Source organism: Lissotriton helveticus, chromosome 4_2 (genome assembly GCF_964261635.1).
Source record: "Lissotriton helveticus chromosome 4_2, aLisHel1.1, whole genome shotgun sequence".
Classification (NCBI taxonomy): Eukaryota; Metazoa; Chordata; class Amphibia; order Caudata; family Salamandridae; genus Lissotriton; species Lissotriton helveticus.
In genome coordinates this window covers 7,981,917-7,997,973 of record NC_136064.1, presented here as the reverse complement: position 1 = coordinate 7,997,973, position 16,057 = coordinate 7,981,917, and the positions used below count along the sequence as shown (strand labels likewise).

The following is a 16,057-nucleotide window of genomic DNA, read 5'->3' as shown; positions in this document are numbered from 1 at the left end:
AACAAGACAGGGATGAAAACCATGATAACCAACACAAAATTGATATATTCAGATTCATTCTTTGAAAAAATGAATACATTTGGATTTGATTATTGGGACAAAAATGTTGATTTGAAAAGTGTTTGGGGTACAAAAGAATGGCAAGTACAGGGTATAGAAGCTTTGTTTAGAGCCTGCATGATCCCAGAACAAATGATATTTTTAAATGACACTGTTCAACAAACCACCTGTCTTGGCTTAGCCAAAATCAAAGATTTAATTAAACCGTCTATTCCAAAGCCAACAATGTTTAGCAATAGCTCTGATACAGATGAAGAGATAGACGTAAACCATATATTAAACCAAAACAGAACACATCCTGATTGGAAACAATGGTTGATCTGGCCCACAGATACAAATAACTGTCAAGATAGATTCCTGAATAAAACACAGGGTTTCAAAATGACCAGGCCAGACCCTAGATATCCCCAAAGACAACACCCAGGGATAATAACAACCTACAGTGTGGGCAAATTATGCCTTCAATGGCTACAAACTTCCACACTGCCTGAAATTAAGCAACACCTAACTTTACTTACTGATGGTGCTGACTTGCGTGATTTCATAATGGGACCACGCAAACAGCGTCAAAAGCGTTTCATAGCAGCCTCTGTATATGCAGCATACAATGAGGCCTGGAAGGTTACTCAAATTGAGACAGCAGAAAGAATACGGGAAATTGACCGTATTAATTTGGAAAAATCACTATCTGTAGTGGACAATGGGTTAATGACTCTGTCCTCCAGAATTTTTTCATTGGACAGCATTGTGTCTTCAGCAATCGATATATTATCGCAAGACTTACTGTTATTACAACATGGTCAGTCACAATTGCGTTCCATTGTACAGCTTGGCTGGACGTTACAAAATCTGCGTTCAGGCTATGTGCCTTGGCGTTTAATCAACACAACGTCACTATTCCAAATCTTTAACCTTACTGATAGACAAATCGGTATGGCGCAAAAGGGTGCTGATTATACAATCTTGAGCATTGAAAAACTAGAAAGATTACCAATGACAATGTCAGAACGACCTGTCAGTGAATGGATAATACACGGAATCATAAATATTCCAATCTCAACCTTCAGGTTTCAATACTGCCAAAAATATATACAGGCTGGCATGTACGAGAAATTGGGAAAGGGGTACCTTAAAACAACTTGGAACCTGCCCTATTCACATGCATGTGTCAGTAATAAAGGACAGAAAGTGTTTCTTAGTGGCAACAATTGTGCTATGTCACTAAGCGGCACGCTTCTGTGTAACGGTATTAGTTTGCACGGAGCCTGTGAAGGGAATTCATACAACCTTTCATGTCACCAGCAAGGCGCACCTGCAACTGAAATAGAACCATTCTTTCAAAGACTCTATAATGGGAGTTACATTCTTATTGTAGACCGCAGATGTTGTAGTCTTATGCCCGGGACTCCTTATCTAGTCACTACGACGGCGAAGGTCAAGTGCTGTGGACGTTCTTTATTCCCCAGCTCCTTTCCAGACAGGGAGGCAAGGGCATGGCCCAGTTTGAAAATTACTTCTATTCGAATAGATACTTTAAGCAGAATGAAAACAGTGCTTCTTCAGACGCCTACAAGGCTCACGTCATCAAAAGAAACGTATGATCTACAAGTCGCAAGGACGACTGCAGAGATACATACATTATTATCAACTAATTCCCCCGTACATTTCGCGGAAATCCTGAGCGAAATCTTAAATATTTCTGATACCAATGGGATCTCAGGGGTATTTGAGACAGTATTTTCGATGGCGTTAACACCATTCAAAGCCATACTGGGTATTTTTCCAGATTTCGTCCATTCGATTTTTGGCGGACTTCCCCTGATCCTGGGACTAATTGCAGGAATCCTATTCTTAGTCCTTATTTTTCGTTATGGCAACCCATGTCACAGATCAAACTCTCGCGACAATGGAAGATACGATCCTAGCCGTTGGATACCGGGACCGGATATCAAAAGGCAAGCTCTGTTCCAATCCCTTGGAGATCCTTCACAAGTTGGAAATAGAGCACACAAAGTTATTTCTCCTTTCTTTGGCAGTCAGGCAACCACAGCAGCCCAATCCCCCAAGCAGCACTTCAGCTCAGGGATAGTTTTTTCTCAGTCCCTTCAGGTTCCTCTCCTCAGTAAAGGTTTCTTCTTGTAGTCCAAAGTGATCTAATTTCTTGGGATCAGGGTCCCAGTATTTATGCCCCAAAATCCTTTGTCCTCTGAGGGCGGAGAGGCCTTTGCCTAGTCTAAACCAGTTCCGGAGCACTCTGTGTACATGCCTCCTTCTTTCCTTTCACAGTGCAGGACAGAAACATCAGACGCGCCACAGGAGGTGGAGCCAGCCAAAATCCTGGGACTCTCCCGGCTTAGAGACCTAAACATGACTTGGTTTCTATCATTTCGACCAATGTGGCAAAGGTGTGTTTTACCTGTACTAAGGTGTCTGCTATGCGGAGAAGAATGCGTGTTAGACACCTGTCTGACGCTACAATCGGATGCGCCAGTGGATGCAGATACACTGTTGGTTCCTACCAAGGTTCACGCTTTGTGCTGCCCTCAAAGGCTGCCAATCCTGATGACGGCATTCGTGGAATCTTCACCACTACGATTGAAGAGTAGTGAAGTTCAAGATGAAAGCAGCATCGAACAGGTACGACCTTCTGTCAGCAATGCGAATTAGAATGTCAATGCAGACAATCATGCGCACGAATGCATGGTTACCCCTATTTCCGACTTAGTGGAACTTTCCCATGAAGCTGTTGACAGTTTTTTCGAAAGCCTGAATGATATGATGTTCTCTCCAGAACAGAAATAGAGACTTTTGAGCAAGCTCGCACACGGCGTTCCCTGAATTCGGCCTTCAACTTTAAAAATAAAGTCACATGAACAATTCTTCCCACCAGTTCACGGACAACAATTTTTTAGCAGCCCCAAATTATTTTTCACAAATTTTTCGGGACACTTATCTTCTGCTTAAAGTAAGGAACTATTCCTAGAGAACTAAGATTTCTATTTTTAGATACTTTATAAACTTTAGTTGCCCGCTGGGATGTTCACAAATATTTTATTATGTGATGAGATGATCTCGAACTTCCTTTCTGTATAGCTATATTAAGAGCCATTTCATGTGTATTTCTCAAATACCAAATTAGCAATAATGCATACAAATGCGTGTTTACCTTTGCATTTAATTCATAGCTTAAGTGCATACAATATATATGACTGCAATTTTTCAGTATATTTGAAAATTTCAAAATGCATTTACGTATTTTGGGGTGGTAAGGTATACACTATACTCTATAGTATGTTGTACTATGTTATACTATGCATAGATTAGTAAATATGTCCATAGTTAGCGTGGAGTGGGTGTCATGTATTCCTATAGGTTCTGAATCGATCCCCCTATTCCTGACCCTATTCTGGTTAAACTAACTATCAAGTTAACTAACAGTCAGCCCATGAGGCAAGAACAGCCCCCATGATGCAGATACCGTTATCTGACGCAGTCACACTACGGCACAGGAACGTGTTATCTGATTAGGTCATAACGCTTGAGATCTAATTAGACAAGCGACATTCCTCCAGCCCCTGATAAGGCATACGACGTTCTCATAACAAATCAAACCTATGACAACCTGGGAAAAACCCTGCGGCCATTGTTTTGATTTCACAGAGAACTTTAGTAAAAGAATGTGCTAACGAGCAAGTCGTATGACATCTTTATTGACGTATCTATGTCCATCCTTACGTCAATCTCGGCACCTTTAAGGTATAAATATTGCCGATCTTGCCCTATGCAAACACACGCGTGGTGACAAGACGGAGCAGCCATACTTGCCGAAGCCGAGAGCAGAAGCAGACCCCGCTGGCAGCAGCCCCGCCTTCCTGACGCGCTGAGAGACGCGCTGCTATCTCAAGCCGAGAGACCCAGCACCGGCGTTTCTGGGCAGCCCTCGCAGGCAGCCTGGAATATCGAGAGCAGAGAAAGAGATACCATTCCTCATTCATCCTAACTTCCAGGTACAGAACTGAATAACCCCTCACAGAGAATTCTTTAGTTATTCACTTGGCAAAAACAAACTTAACTTAAACTGTAACTTTCTATTCCCGCCCACGCATTAGACTTAGGTCAGGTACACGGGGTAGGCGTATTTAGAAACACCAGTTGAGTACGTTTAGTCAAATGTATATGTGTATGTAAATATATTTTAATCATTTTAAACATCATATGGCTCAGAAACCATATCAATGTTTTTACAGTATTATTTTATACTATTGCTTTTAATGTATGCACTTTACTTAACTATAAGTATTGCAATAATATCGATCCATTTCTCATGTATGAGAAAAGAGACTGATCAATAAATAACACCTTTTTATTGAACACGCCCGTCTCTTCCTTTTCTCTACAATCTGATGAGACTAAGAATGCACGTACTGACTGAGTAAAATAATTGCCTTGTGCTCACACGACTCTCGAGATTGACTCTTGATTAGGGGAGAGCAAAGTTGTCATGTTCTATGGTTGTCAGAAACTAAATCCCTTCTTGTCTAATCAGGGGAGTTAATTCTTCCTTGAACATTCGAGAAAGTTTCTAGCGAACTCTGAGCTACGCTGGCAAACCCAAAAATTAAGTCTAGTATCGACAGTAGTAGACCTAGTTAACGTCTGGTCTAGGCCTTTACTGCTGTAGGTATTATTCCAATGCGCAGAGCCTATTGGGAAAATAGGAGCTACACTACACCCTAATGCACCCTGAGGCAGGGAATCAAAGAGGCTGGACAATCTTGGGAAGGTGATGTGTTCTTCCACGAGCCTGGCACTGCTGTCTATGAACACCACAAGCCTTTTGGGCCGCTATTCCCATGCTCCGCAGAATACGGTTGCGCAGGTGCCAACGGTCGAAATGGAGGTCCCGGTCGTGCTTTCCCAAACTGTTGCCAATGGGAGGGATGCAGCGAAGTTCACCATCATCTGTGGTTTAAACACCACTGACTCACTAGGTAGAGTGGTTTCCTTGACTGGCCATGCGATGCCACACCTGGTGCAGGATGACTGAGTTTTTTCTGGGGATTTCCGGAAATCACTCATTGACATGCGCTTTGATGCCTCTCGTCACTTTGGAGACAAGGCGGATTCAGCGCAGGAGTACTTTAAGAGCAACAGGGCTACAGGCAGCGCCTTCGCCTTCGCCCAAGTCATCCTCAATCCTTCTTTTGCGGCCACAGAAGAGGCATGTAACCATGTCATTATTCAGCCAGACACCACGCCACGCAAGCTTTCCAGCGTCTGCATGGACGCAGCTACAGTTCCTACTGGCTTATGGGTCGGATGGCCAGCTGTCGGGTCAGTCCACAAACCCGCCAACAGTCACAGCCTCCAAACCCTCCTAGTCTGCCCGCTTACCATCGTGGGCTCCCAGTGGGTGGCAGGATTCGCCATGACCTTCCCCCGCTTGCAATCCATAACTTCGGACAGGTGGGTTTTGCAGATTGTCTGAAGGGTCTACTCCCTTCCCTTCCAGACTACCCTTACCCCATGGCACATACTTAGGAAAGGCTGACGGAGGACCACCTATTTCTTCTCCGCCAAGAAGTGACCCCTCTTTTGGCCAAATAAGTGATAGAGTGCCAGCTCCAGAAGTAGGTTGTGGTTGCTATTCCTGCTACTTTCTGGTGTCCAAGAAGGACGGAGGCCTTGGTCCTATCCACGATCTGCACGGTCTCAATTTCTTCCTCAAGAAGGAGAAATTCAAGATGCCCACTCTTGCTCTGGTTCTGTCAGCCCGGGCCCTAGAGACTGGGTGGTGACGTTGGACTTGCAGGATGTATACTTTCACATTCCCATCCTGCCTGTCACAGGCCACAGTGGGCCACAAGCATTTTCAGTTAGCTGTGCTCCCTTTTGGCCTCACCAGTGCTCCTCTGGTGTTCAACAAAGGGATGGTGGTGGTTGCAGCTCATCTGCGGGGATCAGGGTTGTCTGTGTTCCCCATAATCTACGACTGTTGATGGCATGGTCACCCCAGGCTGTCATCTCCCACCTCCAGACTACGGCGGCTCTCCTGAGTTATCTGTGAATCACTATCAATGTGCCGAAGTCGCACCTGACTACCTCTCAGATGCTCCGTTTCATCAAAGCTGTTCTGGACAAGGGGCAGTTTCGGGTCTATCCTCCTGAACCGCAAGTCTTGGATATTTCGGTAATGATATTAATGTTTTAGCCTCTATCCTGGATTTCGGTGAGACTGACTCTGAGGCTGCTGGGCCTCATGGCATCCTGCATCCTTCTTGTGACACATGCCTGTTGGCGTATGCAGTGGGACCTGAAGTTCCAGTGGACGCAGCATCAGGGTAATCTCTCCAACATGGTCCAGATCTTGGAGGGAACTGCAAAGGACCTATAATGGTGGCTTATGAACCATGATTGGGTCAGCAGCAGGCCCCTCATCTCAACCAGATCTGATAGTGGTAACAGATGCGTCGCTTGTGAGATTGGACAGCCATCTGGGAGAGGTGGATATCCGAGTACTCTGGTTTCCAGTAGAATCCGGACTCCACATCAATCTGTTGGAGCTCAGAGTGATCAGATTGGCATTGAAAGCTTTTCTGTCCTCCATCCAGGGAAGTGCACCACCACCATGTGATCCTGCAACAAGCAGGTCGGGGTTGTGGACCCTTTGTCACGCGGCCCTGCATCTCTAGACATGGATGGACAGCAGGTCATATCCCTGGTAGTTCAACATCCATAGGATGGCATCAGCCGAAGTTGCCTAGCGGAACACGAGTGACTTCTCCATCCGAAAGTGGTGCAACAGCACTTTCAGCAGTGGGGAGAGCTTTGGTTAGATTTGGTCGCCACCACTGAGAATGCAGTGTCAGTAGTTCTGCGTGCTTAAGTTTCTAAGGTGGCGCTTGCTCAGAGATGCTTTTCATTTCAAAGGGATCACAGCCCTCCTGTAAGCACTTCTCCCCCAAACCACTGCCCAGAGTTCTCAAGAAGATCAGGAATGACTCTGCCCAAGTCATTCTTGTGGCTCTAGACTGGACACGGAGAGTCTGGTATCCCAAGCTGTTGAACATGGCTATCGGTCCTCCAATCAGGCTGCCACTTTGGGAGGATCTACTGTCACAGCAGCAGGGATGGTTCTCCACCCGAACCTGTCAACACTCCGCCTTCTTGTGTGAAGATTAAGCGGCGACAGTTGACAGCTTTCAACCTTCCGTCCGAAGTCTGTAACGTTGTCTTGGCAGCCAGGTGTCCCTCTACCAAATGGTTTATGGCGGGTGTTGGGCAAAATTTGTGGCATGGGGTACAGAAACGATAACTAGTGGGTTGTACTGCGCACTCAATTCTTGATAATGATCACTTGTTTCAATAGTTTAAATAGTTTCAAACAGGGCGTGCGGGTCGGGAAGAGGGAGCGAGTCTCCTGTAAGTAAAGAAAAAGTGGTAGGTGATAAGTTATCACCGGACCCTTCCTGCACTGCAAATGCTAACCCTTTAGGTTCGCCGCTTGATTATATTGTTGAATATACACTCTTACACAAAAAATAATTCTTCATCAACCTTTTGTTACATATTCTTGATATTTTTATGATTTATTTACATTAACAAATTTCTGTGCATTTGTTTGTATCCACATGAAAATTAATTCATCACAATTAACAAAAAACACTACATATAATTTCTCTCTAAATCATTGACATAATGCTGTTGTAAATCCCAATGCATTTCGAGATCACACGATCTCTTCTTCAGGGGAACTGCAATGTAAAAGAATTCATATCAATTTCAGGCAAATCACTTGTAATCAAACAAAGAGGATCGATAATGTGTATTCACATACTTGTGACATTGTGAGTAAATTTGTGTGACAGACGTTGACAAAATCGTGACATACAGAGTTTCAAACCAAGTTGTTAGTAGCTGGTGTGAGATGGAGCAAACTAAACACAAGTGGTGAGCAAAAGAAGATGCTTACCAGCGACTCAGGTTGTTATAATATCTGAACTCGTGGGGTTCAATGAGCCCCTCTTATATGGGTGACAGATAATTGGGAAATAAGACATGTATATGACCATACTAACAGAAAGAAGGTAGGTTTAAAAAATGACTCTTTAACAACGTAATGACTAGAAAATGTGGGGCAACTCAGCATACCTGTAAGGTGCGGAGAAAGATGCAGTAATATTACAGCTGAGAGCAGCGATATTCCTAAAACAAAAGTAAAGGCACAATTGCTACACCGCTAGAACGCTAAAGTATTTCAGCAATATTAAACGAAGATTCTAAAACTACAGAAAGACCTATTGATCCCCCTTTCTGCCCCCCCCTTTCTCAGGTTCTCCTGTTCATTCTTTCCCTTGCCCATTAGGGCTCTGCTCTCGGCACTGTTAAGGGATACCTTTCTGTTATCTCTGCTTTTCTTAAGTTGCCTGACCAACCTTCCCTTTTCAATCCCCTATTGTACATAGGTTTTTGAAAGGTTTGCAACAAATGTCTCCTCCCACTTCTTTCATTATGTCCTAGTCTGACCTCAATCTCGTCCTCACTTTCCTTATGTGCACTCATTTTGAGGCTCTACACAATTGCCCACTAAGACTTCTTACCATCAAGACGGCCTTTCTTGTGGCAGTCATATCTGCCTGGAGGGTCAGAGTAAATCGGACCTTGTTATCTGAGCCTCCTTATCTTAACAGCTACCCAGATAAACTGGTGCTTCGTACGAGAGCTTCCTTTCTTTCAAAAGTGGTCACTTTTTACACTCTGCCTCATCCCTCTGAGGATGAGGAGAGACTCCACCAACAGAACCCAAAAAGAGTGATGCACACAACAGTTCAGGTGCATGACCAACTCTTTGTGGGTTATGTCTGAGTGAAGGCTGTGCAGAAGGGGACCATCTCAAGACTGACCGTGCTCTGCATTAAAATCTACTGTGCATTGTCTAAGAAACAACCCGCAGAGTTCTGGTCCTGGACATCTGCCAGACAGCATTGTGGGCTTCCCTGCACACGTTTACCAAACACTTCTGTCTTGAAAGTCGGGTCCATAGGGATGGGCACATTGTTCGGTCCCGTAGGACTTCCTCATTAAAAATTGGTCTGCAGCCACAACTCTGGGGAGGTATTGCTTGAGTATCTATTCAAAGGCAAGGAATCTGAAGCTAGGTGTCCCTTTCAGATGAACAAGTTACTTAGTTTCGGTATCGCCTTATGTGGTAGAGACTCTTTCTAGCTGCAGATTCCTTACTGACCCACCCATCCTCCCCGCTCTGTGAACGGATTCCTAGTGATAGGGCTTTTCCTGTTTCAGGGCCCTAGTTTTCCACACCAGTTGTCTGTGTACTTAATGGCTCTGTGCTTCTGGCGTAGAAAGTTGTGAAAAGTAACGGACATCAGTGTGCCTGAGTGGCGCCTATATAGGCACCGTGAACGTCCCTTCCGGCGCTAACTATGCCAACAACACAACGCTGAGCTGAGCGAGTCCACCTACCGGCGCGCAGAGGTACTGTTTTTGAAAAAATTCCGGATCCAGTCTATCACCTGGAGATAATTCTACGGTAAGTAATCTATTGCTAGGTAGAGTCTCTGAGATAAAGTGTTACCAAAGGTAAATAACTTGTTCTTTGCAAATTGCAGCCATAAACTCTGTCTCTGATCAATAAAAAAAATTACTCTGGAAATCAGGTTTTGTAAATTAGGCCCACAGTAATTAGAGTACATGAGTGTTACTCGGTATTTCATAATGCATACTATATTAACATCTCTATTTGATTAGTTTGTTGTCCACAAGAATACTTTAGGAATTGCATGCAATGTATGTATTGTTTCCACGCTGCAAACCCTGTTGTATGCTCTCTGTTTCCTTCTGTTTTTATAATCCGGGTGAGTTTCTCTAAGAGATTAAGATATCTTCCACAGATGGGTATGTGATCCCCGGATGTTTAAGGAAGATGCATTTTATCAGTTTTACAGATGTTGCGTTTTCCCCTCTATCATTGTGGAACACCATCTGACGTCCGCTAACTTTGTTAAAATTACAGTATTTCTGGTGCTAACTAGGAGTTCTTGAGTCAGATTTTTGTATGAGCAGTATGAAAATACTGGCTGTATTGTTTAAAACATACCTGTAAATGTTAATTTTTTTTTAGTAATGCAAATATTACTTCGTGTTTTACAGATTATATATCACCACATTGCCACAGTTGAAAAATTGCCACTGACCACCAATGGATGCCCATTATTGATACATTGTAAGAACTTCCGGGTTGTGCACTTCGTATTTGTTCGAGAACGAGACTGCCATGAAGTATACACCTCACTGCTTAAGCTCTCACAACCAGGTAAAAAGGGAGTGTGGGAAGGGCATTTTGGATGTGCCTTGTTTATGTGCTTATACCGAGTTTCTGAAATAGGCATTAGTGAATGTCTATGTGGTATTATTTATGGCTACTCCTGTTGTGTAGGAAGACTACAACCTGTTGGATGTACCAAAAATTCTGTAAAGTTAAAGACCTTTAAGACTAATGATTCATGTACTTGTATCTGTTTACATCACCCATCAGTTTGATTATATCTGCTGGGAGAGACACATAAGAACTGTTCTGTGGTCCTGTTTCATTCAATAATAACATATAAGCAGGAATTAAAATATCTCCAAAATAGTATTTGTCCATTAACTTTTTTATTTTTGTTCATCACTGAGAAAGCATGAAATGGACCGCGCACAATTGCTCAGCAACTCAATAGGAACCGAAGTACAGGGAGAGGGATCTCAGCCATCACTATTTCAAACTTTGATCTTGCGTTGCCCCTCTTTAGGTTGGTTGGTTGGTTGATTTGTTGAGCTTCCAAATTATAACCCACCAAAGATAGTCACGACTTAGTTCTGATCTGATTCTGCCTTGGTCTGACAAATCTTGGTTCCCAGATTCCTGCCAGCCACAAAGTTCTTGGCTGCTTGTAAAGGAGAGTTCCTTCCTGTCGTACTTGTTATGAAGTTTGTCTGAATATCACACAAAAGCCTCATACCCTGCTGTCAACATCTCATTTATTGTTCAGCTCACGCCTCTTGTTTTGAGTGGTTCTGGTGAGAGCAGGAAACTCCAGTATCTTATTGACTAAAAACCTTATTCTCTGTTTTTAAACTCTGCACAGAAAACAGCCTCCTGCTGTACTGATTAACCTACTTCAAGCAGTATAGTCTCTTTTCCAAATGGTTTCACATTCGCTCCTTTTGTTGGTGAAGCACTTTGTGAACCTATGTTTTTTAGGCCCCGTTCCACCATCTCAGATCGGCTGAAGCAGGTGTCTGATATCCCCGGATTGAGGTATTGATGCTCCCACAGGATTCTTAGTTTTGACCTTGGACTGTGTTTTCAACCCTCTACATATCACTCTCAAGCCTTATTGTTGCTGGTACAACCCTTCTCTAAACAGACTCTGCCGCTGAACTGTCCCATTATCCTCCTCCAGTCGGTGCTCTGGGTTGGTGAGCTTCTCTGTGTTACCTACATTCGCCTCTGTCTCTATCTTTTTACTATTCTTTCAGGTTGCTTTTTGTTGAGGGCACGTTCTTCTCACCGTGTGTAGTTGTGGCAGCCAGTTCCTGTATTAGGTATTTCAACGAAGATTCAGACTCAATTAATCTGGCACTGAGGGCATCCTCAGTCTTATCTACTTCCCCATTGCGCTGTGAGGTGAAGGAACCTTTTGTTTATTCTCTTTGGAAGGTATGTTAGGTTGTTATCCACCACTGAAACAAATGCTGCAAGCGTAAGCCATGGTTCTACAATCTCTGCTATTACATGTGCCTCTCAATTGAACGTAGTCATCGATCTATATTCTTCAGGTTCATTGCATTGCCAGAGTACTGCTCTAACACAACATTTTACTCCCTCCTTTACATTGTTGCCACACTGTGAGCTGCAGGTGGCAATGGTCCTCCTCGAGGCTGGCTCTCTCAGTAGTCTCTAAAATTACTTCTGTGCTTTACTCCATCCTGACTAATGATCACCTCCACTGCTGTTGGAATATGCTCTGTTTTTGTGTCCCTTTTGCTCAACAGCATTTTTATTGAACCGCTGCACTGAGCCGAAGCACCAGGAAACCAGGGTGCTGTGGAGTGCTTTACCCAGACGATTCCGGCGCGCCATAGACTTTGATTCATAAGTGTGCTCCTCTGTTCCATCCACACTGGACCCTTGCTGCTAGTGCAGGCCCCAATGTAGGAGCTGCATTGGAGCCCAGCAGATTTGCGTCCGTCCAGTAGCCCAGAAAGCTTGAATCCCTTATGTATTTGTTTTAACTGCCTTGGTTTTTCATTAGGCCCTTGCCTTGTAAACATTGGGATTGAGATTCAGACCCTCTTTCTTTGACTCCTCTCCATTGCACCCTCTACCATCTTACTCCTTATGTTTCCTTCTACAGATCGCTGATACATTATTACTATGAATATTAGTATTAGGGAGGTTTTCATATAGCAAGTAGAACCCCTAGAGCATCAGAACAATTTACGTATGCAACTGTACAGATCTACAACCCTTTGCAAATGTGCTGATAGAAGGTTGAATAACATTAACAGATTCAAATATCAAATAGCTAACTAACAAGACTTGCCCGTGGATATCCCGAAACTGTGGTCCATAGGGAGTTTCCCTCGAGTCAGTAAAATAAATCGATGCAATATATAATCCACTTTTGTGAAACTATCAGCAGTTTGATAGCATGCTATAGAGAACACTCATCTGAGCACTATCCTTCTGAAAAGAAGGCGGTATTGAATCGGCAGTCTTATAGAACAATCAAAGCCCAAGTACTGAAGTAAGTGCAAATAGGGGTCCAAGAATAGTAATATGTAGCCTGAGGCTTCTATAAGGCTCCCATAATAAATCAGTGATATGTGGGGTTAGAGTAGGAAAATGGGTTACTGCTTGAGGGGGTGAAACCCTACTGAAGCGGCAACCACAATTCCTGTCAAGCAAGCCTCAAACTAACCTGGGCATAACCATTTGGTAGCTTGGTACAAAGCAGTCCGGCTTAATTTAGAGGCAATATGTAAAGTATTTATGCAGCATATTAAACAGTAATGAAGTGAAAACCCCCCACACAATTCAGAAAAATGTAGCAAACTGTAATCATTTTTTAGACCAAAATGACAAAAATTCAACCAGTTGAACCAGAGATATGCAGTTTTAAAGGTTTAAGTAAAAATAGTGCTTAAAAGCACCAACATGTCAACTGTGGTCGCACCGGACCAGGACAAAGTCACATGTTTAAGCTGACCGCAATGGAGCGCTGACCAGATGCAGGGTCCAAGATGGTCTGCTGAACATAGTGCCTTTATTCCCGGTTGCAGAGCGTTTCATGATCCTACATGGAAGATCTCATGCAACAGCAGTTGAGATGGACTGCGATGCAAGGTCTTGTGTCGAGGGTGTGCCATGCAGTGGCGGCACTGAGGATTTTCGGGGCTGCAATGTGCGGTCCTGTGTTGATGGGTTGCGCATCAATGGTTCTGAAGAGCTGTGGGATCCTGCATTGTGGATGCATCATGTAGTGATGGTTCTCCTAAGACCACAGCTGGGCTGTTAAAACACCCTCAGACCCACTTTGAAAAGTCCACAACTGGGTTCGCACCCCTTTGGAGGGGGGTTGTCCTGGTGGGGACTCACATCCTGAGCCTCTTATCAGGAGGCCAGCCAACTAGCACACCAGACCTTCTCAGTCTTACAGAGGTCCAGAAGTCTACTGAATGAATGAATTAGCAATTTGTATAGCGCAAACTAAGCCCAAGGGCGTCAGAGTTGGGTCAGAGTGTCCAATATTTATACTTGACACCAGCTTTGAATTAGGAGAAGGTTCTGGAGGTTTCTACCCCCAGAGTTACCTGGATTTTTCTGCTTCCCTGCTGTGGCCCAAGCTGGTCATGTGGCATAAAAGACTAATGTCAGACCCTTTGAGCATGCTCTGGTAGAGTCTCTGTAATGTGGTAGGTGGTAGCGACTCCCCATTCAAGGCCGGGATTGCCCATCTTGCCAACATCTATTCCCTTTTGTCTTGCTGTGTGGAAGCACTACACAAAATCCAACTGCTATCTACATCTAGTCATATGATCCAGAATACAGGCTGCAGAGACCAAATGTTTGGGGTAAGAAAATGGCAACTTTCTAAAAGTGGCATTTTCTGAATGGTGACTTAAAGTCTGACTTTACCATTACACAGTGTTTTAATTACAATTCTTTAAACAAACTCTACATTTCTACTTGCTCCTGATTGAAAGTTGCAGCTTATTAAATGTAATAAGGTTACGCAATGTTTTCCTGCGGGAGAGGTAGGCCTTGCAGTAGTGAAGATTGAATGTTGGAGTTTTTCACTATTTGGACATGTAAAACTTGAAAGTGCATGTCCAACTTTTTAAATACACTCCACCCTGCCATCTGGGCTGTTTCGGGCTTACCCTAGGGTGACATATATGTATTAAAGAGGAAGGTTCAGGTCTGGCAAAACTTTATTTTGCCAGGCCAAAATGAAAGTTTAAGTGCACACATTGGCTGCAATGGCATGACTGAGACATGTTTAAAGGGCTATTCAAGTGGAAGGCACACTTAGTGCTGCAGGTCTACTATTAGCATTTAATGTACAGGCCCTGGGTACACTTAACTAAGAATTTCAAGTAAAATACATGTGCCAGTTGGGTTTAAGACAATCTCACCATGTTTAAAGGAGAGAGCAAAGGCGCTTACAACTGGTTAGTAGCAATTAAGTGCACAGTCCTAAAGCCCAACAAAAGCGGGTTCAGAAATCGGGAGGGTTAAGGCAAAAGATTTGGGGATAACCCTGCAGACAGGGTCAAGTCCAAAAAGTGTGATTGGTATTCACTGAGGGGGAGGTCTGCAAGTTATTTTTCGAAAGCAAGAAAGCGGTTATTGTCCAAATTTCTAGGGGATGGAGTTCCACACTTGGGATCATAGCTCAAGAGGATTGTTTAGAGGTATAACTTTTCTTGAATGCTGGAATTTCGAGTAATAGCGAGACTGTACTGCGAAGTTAATGGAAGCCACAAAAATTCCTGAAGATTCGTCAAACGACGTAAAAGTTATAGGCAAGTCAAAAAACGCTTTTCCAATGGAGATATGGTCCCAACTATAACTATCTACTGGCGACTGCCTGTAGGTAATATATACATATATATCACTGACAATGTCGTGAGTGATGTAATGTGCGAGGTCATGAGCAGTGCATTGCGGGCATGTAAGGTATAGTTACCTAAGGTAACTATAACTTATGAATTTCTATGGTTTTGTGCGTGTATAATCTGAGCCTAACTATAATGTTCCTGTAAACTTTGTTTTTTACATTGACTATATATATATATATATATATATATCCTTGAATGTCTGCGTGTTGTGGCATGCAACCAAAGCGCCAGGGGTGCAAATGTAACACTCACACCAGGGCGTGTTTGTTTAAGGAACAATTTCGTTTCAGAACAGAACGGCACTCCTCGTAGTTTGATAAGTCATGTTTATTTTATTTTATGGCACATACAAAATGTATAGCATCAGACGTAATTTGGCTTTGGAAGCCATTCTCACGTCGCCTGCACACCGACAATGTTTTCCTTTTATTGCATGAGTGGAGTGTTCAGCATAGTTATTCGATGTAGTTATTAGTTAGAAAGAAGGACAGTTGTGACAGAGCTGTGTCTTTCGGGCACCCCAGGGAAGGTTGCAGTCTCCCAAAACAATATTTTTCTAATCTGAATTGAATCTTTCAGCAATGAATTCCATTTGTCAAACAAATATTAGACTATCCCTTGGCAGACACTAAAATACTGTGAGCTTTATCTCTGAGGTTTTTACTTTGAGTAGGCAATGCGGGGTGTTAGGGGCATGTTTTTATTCAGTGGGTGTTCTATGTATAATTGGAACACCTATGCCTGATTTTACTTTCAAGATTAAGGCACAAGATCAGGTAACCTTGGGTAAACCGGAGGTCTAAAAGCG

General features: G+C 43.4%; 1 protein-coding gene across 3 annotated transcripts in view; it reads left to right on the top strand.

Annotated features, from left to right (window-relative positions):
• The window catches only part of MTMR8 (myotubularin related protein 8), a 511,753-nt gene that overhangs the window by 125,397 nt on the left and 370,299 nt on the right, over window positions 1-16,057 (top strand). For all 3 annotated transcript variants that reach the window (XM_078640107.1, XM_078640110.1, XM_078640108.1), the window contains exon 3: window positions 10,231-10,393. In XM_078640107.1, coding sequence (XP_078496233.1) covers window positions 10,231-10,393 — 163 coding nt within the window. The remainder of the gene's footprint in view (window positions 1-10,230; window positions 10,394-16,057) is intronic.